General features: G+C 36.6%; 1 protein-coding gene across 2 annotated transcripts in view; it reads left to right on the top strand.

The window, feature by feature from the left end:
* Aebp2 (AE binding protein 2) overlaps positions 1-6,856 on the top strand; it is a 209,881-nt gene extending 203,025 nt beyond the window's left edge. For both annotated transcript variants that reach the window (XM_048787270.1, XM_048787269.1), the window contains one exon: positions 6,548-6,856. In XM_048787270.1, coding sequence (XP_048643227.1) covers positions 6,548-6,632 — 85 coding nt within the window. In that variant the 3' untranslated portion in view covers positions 6,633-6,856. The remainder of the gene's footprint in view (positions 1-6,547) is intronic.
* The last annotated feature ends 1,366 nt before the right edge of the window (positions 6,857-8,222 follow it).

The following is an 8,222-nucleotide window of genomic DNA, read 5'->3' on the forward strand; positions in this document are numbered from 1 at the left end:
GTAAAACTGGAATAACTATACTTACTTCTTAGTACTGTTATAGATGTAAGTAAAATCAAATGAAATAATGTTTGTAAAATACTTGGCAGAACTGGATTGTACCTATAAATCAGCAAATATGAGTTCTGAGATTATAATTATCAATGAAGAGGCAGGTACTGAAAGGAACAGTGTGGGGTGAACTTAGGACATCCTCAAGCATCAAATCTAGTCCACCCAAACTTGCTTTTGCACCATGACTCTAATTTTGCGCTGCCCTGCTTGGCGCGGTCTCCTGTGGTTATGGTAGGTGGACTAGACCTTACTCCATGGTTTTTCTATGCTGTGTCTCCTGTTGCTTCCTCCTGCATGAGTGCCTGTCCCGTCTAGCATCCCCCAGCACCCCAGACTCTCCCAATCTGCCTTCTTCAAAGCCGACCACTGGTCACACTTCCTTTACATCTGTTGTGTTTTCCAAATGCAGTCACCCCCGTGTCTGTAAGGGATTGGTTCCAGGACCCCTTCAGATACCAAAATCTGTGGATGCTCAAGACTTTTAAAATAAAATGACACAGTATCCATGCATGTCCTCCAGCATACTTTCAACTCTCTCTAGATTATTTATAATACCTAATACAATGTAAGAGCTGTTAGATACTTGGTGTGTTATTGAGGGAGTAATGAAAGGGAGTAATGAAAATTCTGTGCATGTTGAGTACAAACATAACATTTTTTTCCCAAATATTTCCGGTCCTCATTGGTTGAGTGAATGGATGTGGAAGTCATGGATATGGAGGGTCCACTGTGTTACTGAGCACCTGTAACACCGCCTTTCATGCTCTGGTTTAAATATCTACCTTCCCTTATAAGTTCCTTAGTGACAAGAAACCATTCTGCTGTGTCCTCAGTGTCAAACAAGCTTTTTTTAAATAGATGTAAGAAGTGCTAAGAAACCTGGAACAGAGAGTGACTTCTTAGCAGAAGCGGCTTGGACTTCTGAAGATAATCTGACAAACAATAAGGGATTCTTAATTAGGAGTGTGATGTGATGGTTATAGTGTATTGGAAACTTTCTTCTGGAAATGCATGTTGTGGGTGACATGGGAGAGACCGGTACCCTGGTGAGGGCCTGGCCTTGCTGTGGAATTGGGAAGGGTGATTCTGGAGACACTGTAGAGGCTATTACCACTTGGAATCAAATGAGAAGAAAAGGTCAAGTGTTTCTTACGTTCTGACATCTAATGGTCTGGTTTGTGTCTGGCTTTGTCACGCTAGCTTGTGATTTTGGGAAATTTACTTACGTTTCTGTGCCTCACTTTTCTTGGTTTCAAAATGAGAGTAAAAACCACCTCAGAGGGTGATTAAATAAAATAATACACTTAAGGATGAGGAAATCTAACAGTTAATAGATGCTATATAAGTTAATTTGAACATATTTTAAAGAGTTTGTATTATAGTTCAGATATTTTTCAGTGATAAGGCAAAATCATTTTTGTTGTTTATTTGTGTGAAGGGATTAGAGGGGGGTTGGAGAGCCAGATGTGCTACGTTGTAATGTTCCAGGAAATGAATTGTCTGGGGAAATTTATTAAAATTTGGGGATAATGCAGTGTCATCAGTGTCAGGGTCAATGCGTACATAAGCTGTGTAAATACCACAGAGAGGAGGTGATTGAGCCTAATGCGGAGGAGAGAGTTTCAGAGGGGATCAGATTAGAAGTTTTAAAATGATGCAACGGAAAATCTTTCTTTCTTTCTTAAAAATATGACACAACTGTAAACAGTGCACCACAGCTGGAGCTCTCCAGGTCCACTCTAAGAAAGTTCTGTGATCCTTTGGTCAGTAGCACAGAGCAGTATGGGCAAGGGAGTCCAAGGACCTCAAGATGTCAGAGTAGAGTCCAGATAATGGCTCTGCCCCCAGTGACAGAAGGGCACGGTCAGAGTAAACAGTGGGTGGGTAATGCAGAATGTTCTACAATGGCAAGAGAAGAAATGTGTTTACCTAAAGGGAAACTGGGAAAACCAGAGTAGATGATTGAAAGAAAATTTCTTTAAGAAAAATTTACCTTTATTTAATCAAAAGGCAAGGCACTTTTCTTTAGGTTTTCCCTTAGATTTCCGATAAGAACTGTCTGAATTCTAACATTTGGAATTACATGATTTGGTTTGGTAAAACTTTTACTTTAAGCACAGGAGGAACCTTCAAATGCCATTCCCACAGCTTCAAAGCAAAAAGTAGTTTCTACTTCCTTGAACCTTTATGTCTACTCCTATTATTATCATGATTAATTAGCTTTGTAAGTGGTTTTGCCTAATTAAAAAATTTCTGCACAGCAAGGAAAAAAGAGTGTGAAGAGAAAGCCTACAGAATGGGAGAAGATTTTTACCAGCTACTCTTCCAACAGGGGTTAAAATCCAGAATATATAAAGAATTTTTAAAAATCTAACACTGAAGGGGCTGGGGCTGTAGTTCAGTGGCAGAGCATTGCCTTGCACATGTGAGGCACTGGGTTCAATCCTCAGAAATGTATGAAAATAGATAATCAAAAAATAAATATATTAAAAAATTTAACAATGAAAAAACTAATAATGCACTCAATAAATGGGTGAAAGATTTAAAGAGATATTTCTCAAAAGAAAAATACAAATGGCCAACAAATACATGAAAAAATGTTCAACATTCTTAGCATCAGGAAAATGCAAATTAAAACTACATTGAGATTTCATCTCACACCAGTCAGAATAGCAATCATCAAGAATAATAAAAAAAAATTGCTGGTGAGGATGTGGGGTAAAAGACACTTAAACGTTGTCAATGGGATTGCAAATTATCACAATCACTTTGGAAAGCATTATGAAGATTACTCAAAAGACTAGGAATGGGACCACCATTTGACCCAGCCATCCTACTTCTTGGAATCTATCCAAAAATAATGGAAATTAGGATACTACAGTAATATAGGCACATGGGCACATTTATAGCAACACAATTAACAATAACCAAGTTATGGAACCAAACTAAGTGTCCGTCAATGGATGAATAGATAAAGAAAATATGGTATGTATACACACTGGATCTTTACTCAGCCATAGAGAACAATGAAATAATGTCATTTGCTGGTAAGTGGACGAGACCAGAGAACATCATGCTACGTGAAATAAGCCAGTCTCAGAAAGTCAGGTGTCAAATGTTTTCTCTCATATGTAGAAGCTAGAGAAAAAAAAAGGAATTAAAAACAGGGACCTCTCAAAAATAGAAGAGAGAGTAATAGAGTAGAGCTGGGGATAAAGCAGGAGGGAAGAGGAGAGGAAATGGGAAAGAAGTGGGGAATTAGGCTGATCAAATTATGCATGTGCGAACATACCACAGTGCATTCTGCTTTTACATGTAACTATAGTGCACCGGTTAAAAATAAATAAGTAAATAAATGGAAGGAAGACCAATAGAGCAGATTTAGGGGATGAAGGGAGGCAGGAGGAGAGGGAAAGGGGAAAAACTGGGGACTGAAATTGAGCAAGCTTTTATGTGAATATGTATGAAAATGAATCCCAGCATAGTTATAATGCACTCATAAAAATGTTAAAAAAGAAGTGGTTTTACCTAGGAGGAACCGATAATGGTCTCTTCATTTATACATTTTTTCATTGCAAATGTACATCTGTCCATAATGCTATGTATTACACGTAGTCAGTAGGTATATTCTATATGTGTCTGACCATCATGGAACATCTTTACACCAAAAACAAAAAAAACCTCTTTCCCCCTTCCTCTCTCTCTTCTACTTTTAAAAATATTCTTTTTCATTTTAGTCAAGATAAAGGTTTTTTTTTAAGTCCCATATACTTTGAATAATTCTAAAGAGCTGATATAGGTACCTTCTCTCTCATGATGCAGGATGCAGAAAGGATATTAACTAGCAAAATTACAACATCCTCATTTTTTATTCATCAAAAAGGGCAATAGCTGGGTGCAGTGGTGCATGCTTGTAATCTCAGTGGCTCGGGAGGCTGAAGCAGGAGGATTGAGAGTTCAAAGCCAGCCTCAGCAAAAGTGAGGTGCTAAGCAACTCAGAGATACCCTGTCTCTAAATAAAATACAAAATAGGACTGAAGATGTGGCTCAGTGATTGATTGCCCCTGAGTTCAATCCCTGGTACCTAAATAAATAATTAAATAAATAAAAGATCAATAGCAATGGCTCTTTTGAGTTGTTGTAGACTGAAATCTTATTGGTGCATTGTAGGCTAGGTCCCACTGCCCTGTTTTTCTTCAGATAACTGATGTGCTCATGACACCTCTCTCCCTGTCCAACTTTTGAACTGTTTCCTCTGTAGCTGCTCATCCTGCCTGCTCTTTCTAGGGAGCGCCCCAGTGAAAACACACTTAGCTCATTTTCTTGGAACCCTACTCTTTGCTAGGAAATGAAAGTGCACACAGCCCAGATGTCATGGCTTTCCTTCCTCAGCTGTGAGTGTTCTGACAGGGAATTTCAATGGCCTAAGCCAATGGAAGCAAATAGGGATTTGGGGGCATAAGGTCAAGTCAGAGTGGCAGAAGAGATTATGACAGGGAAGCTCTTCTAAGCTTTTCTGGGTTATAATATACACATATGCCCTTTCCACATGTAAGACAGACCAGCCTACTTGAAAATAAAAAAAGAAACATCCATTTAGCAATGTCATCTAAATTTATTTTTGCGTCTTCTAGAAAGTCTCCTAAAGATGAATGTTATTTTAAAATAGGAAATGTAACTGTTGTATATTTTCCTTTCTTGGGATCAAAGTTTCAGTTGTTAAGGGTTAAGGGTTCTGTCACCTTTTCTAGGACTGTGTGGCTGGAGGGTACTGTCACATATGATAGAAGAATAAATCATGGGTTAAAGTTTAAAAAAAATTCAGGACACTTCTCATGGACCTAATTATTTCTGAAACAGTTCTCCAGTAACACAACAAGGGTTTGGTAGTGAGAAAAGAGGTTTCAAATTTGTTTGACTTTTCTTCTTTGCTTCTTGGGGTAAGTTTTGTTTTTTAAAGGAATACCCTGACATTTTACATGATCTTTAAGAAAACTTGTCAAATTAATATAACAAAGACTGCTAATGCATAATTACATCGAAAACCTTGGACATTTCCTATAGATTTCAAGTATTGGATAAGCTCAAACATATTCTGTGCAAAAGACTTTCTTCTTGGAATTTAAACTACTTCATGATTTAGAAGCCAAAGAAAAGCTTACAGTCATTTGCTTAAAGATGGACTAGGAATGAATACGTAGAAATAGTGCTTCCTATCCCAACTTCATCCCATTTTACATCGATTTTTCCCTTACATAACAGACATGACATTTAAATATTTCCCTAATGTTATTGGCATAATCAACTCTGTCAAAGAGCCATATGGTTTATGCAAAAACAAAGATAATCTTGGAACACCGACACATGTAAGCTTAATTTAAAAAGCCTGTGAAAATAGTGGAAAGCAGATGGAGAATTGTCACAGAAATCATCAACACTTAGAGGAAGAAAAATGTTACTTTGGGGTCATAGTCACTTCCCCAGGAATGGCCAGACATGTAAGGTTTTATTCCTACTTGCTTGTCAGTAATAAAAATAGTGTTGGCATATAAATATTTTAAAAAATTATCTATGGTTGCATAATGCTTTCACTATATCTGAATACATTGTAAGTATGCACATTTTCATTGGAAAATGAAAATCTTTTTAATTATTCAGTAGTGGGAGAGAATTTAACTATTATTTACCACTATTTTAAATCAGAAATGTTCTTTTCCATTTTTCTGAATGAAAGGATGGTTTTTGTTCTTTTTTTTGATAGATTTTTTTTATCAACAGAATACTTAGTCTCAGAGTTAGTCTTTAAAGGAAGATAACTCAATATTTCATTTATTGATTAATTATGCTGTCAAAAAGGCTTATATTTGAATAGCTCAATAAAAATAATAAAAAAAATGTTTAGGCCAGATTCTTTATTAGACATTATAATTGCTAGACACTGCTCTTTACAATAATTTAATTGTAAAGTTTAAAAATCCCAGTAGGAAGCATTTGTGCTGCTCATTTTGCATCAGTGATTATTTACTACCTAATTGTTTTATAAATTCATTACCATACCCTTTGTAAAAACCAATAACTACATTCTCATTCTCCTTTCTTCTGAAGCAGTTTTATTGCTGTGGTTCTGAAGAAATAGACTAATCAAACGTGAGAAAGGATTAGAGTTGGGGCCAAAGGGAATTTGGAACATCAACATACCATTCAATAAAGTGTGAAATTGAATGAATGTTGTTTTTGACCTTGAAAATGAAATATACAGAATAAAAACATAAATACCAATATTCTACTTTGCAATAGAAATTCATAAAAATTTGTTTATTTTCAAAACACTAAAATACAAAGAAATTCATGGGAATTTAAAATGAGAACGTTGGAATCAAAGTAGAACCATGATCAATTTTTAAAAGAATGAAGATGGATTAGCTTCTAAATAGTGTTTTCTTTTATCTTTCTTATTTATTTCTTTTTCTTTTTCTTCTTCTTTTTTTTTTAGACTTGAATGGCAATTGCTTTCTACAATTGTGTTATGGCTACCATGGCTGTTAAGAAATGAAAAATGGATTTCTGAAATCCAATGAAGTCTGGTCTCATCAGCACCATAATCATATCTAGAAAGAAAAAAACACGGATGTAAGAGGATGGCAAGAAAGAAAAACCAGGAAAAAAAATGGGAAAAAAGTGGTACAGTTGAATTTTTGAGAATGAATTAGCCTTAGACACCCATCACTGGTGAATGGGCAGTGGCTTAGTTGGCTCCTGCAGTATGGGTTGTGGATCCCTAACTTGTTGTGTGTAATTAAAACCTAATATTCTTCTTTTGTGAAATGTTTTGGGAATTAAAAATAATAAATGTTTGTTGAAATATAACATACTGTGTGAATCAGATTTTCATTGAGGTGACTAAAATACCTGAACAGAACAACTTAAAGGAGGAAGAGTTTATTTTGATCTCACAGTTTCAAAGGTCTCAGTCTACAGATGACTGATTTCATTGCTGTGGGTTCAAAATGAAGCCAAGCATCATGACAGAAGGGCATGGCGTAAACTCTTTCAAGCCATGCCGCCAGTGACCTTACTCCTCCTGCCATGCCCCACCTGCCTACAGTTATCACCTAGTACAGTAGTCCTTTCAAAATTATTACTCAATCAAATTGATTGATCTCCTAATTAGGTTATAGTTCTCACAATCTAATCGTTTTATGTCCTGTATTCACAAGGAGCTTTTGGGGACTACCTCATTTCTAAACTGTAACAGGGACATACAGAAAAGTGCAGGACCCTAGTCCATAGCTCAATCAATTTCCACAAAATGAAGTCACTCATTCCACAATATCATGAGAAGCCCAGGGTCCACACTGGCGTGACCTTCCAGGCATTGCAGCCTAAATGTAGCTACCACCTGCGCTTCTAAACCATAGAATAGTTAAGTCTGTTTCTGTTCATTAACTCTTTTTTTTTAAATTTTTATTGTTGGTTGTTCAAAACATTACATAGTTCTTGATATATCATATTTCACACTTTGATTCAAGTGGGTTATGAACTCCCATTTTTACCCCGTATACAGATTGCAGAATCACATCAGTTACACATCCATTGATTTACATATTGCCATACTAGTGTCTGTTGTATTCTGCTGCCTTTCCTATCCTCTATTATCCCCCCTCCCCTCCCCTCCCCTCTTCTCTCTCTACCCCCTCTACTGTCATTCATTTCTCCCCCTTGTATTATTTTTCCCTTTCCCCTCACTTCCTCTTGTATGTAATTTTGTATAACCCTGAGGGTCTCCTTCCATTTCCATGCAATTTCCCTTCTCTCTCCCTTTCCCTCCCACCTCTCATCCCTGTTAAATGTTGATCTTCTTCTCCTGCTCTTCGTCCCTACTCTGTTCTTAGTTACTCTCCTTATATCAAAGAAGACATTTGGCATTTGTTTTTTAGGGATTGGCTAGCTTCACTTAGCATAATCTGCTCTAATGCCATCCATTTCCCTGTAAATTCTATGATTTTGTCATTTTTTAATGCAGAGTAATACTCCATTGTGTATAAATGCCACATTTTTTTTATCCATTCGTCTATTGAAGGGCATCTAGGTTGGTTCCACAGTCTTGCTATTGTGAATTGTGCTGCTATGAACATCGATGTAGCAGTGTCCCTGTAGCATGCTCTTTT

The sequence above is a fragment of the Marmota marmota genome, unplaced genomic scaffold, assembly GCF_001458135.2.
Source record: "Marmota marmota marmota unplaced genomic scaffold, marMar, whole genome shotgun sequence".
Lineage (NCBI taxonomy): Eukaryota > Metazoa > Chordata > Mammalia > Rodentia > Sciuridae > Marmota > Marmota marmota.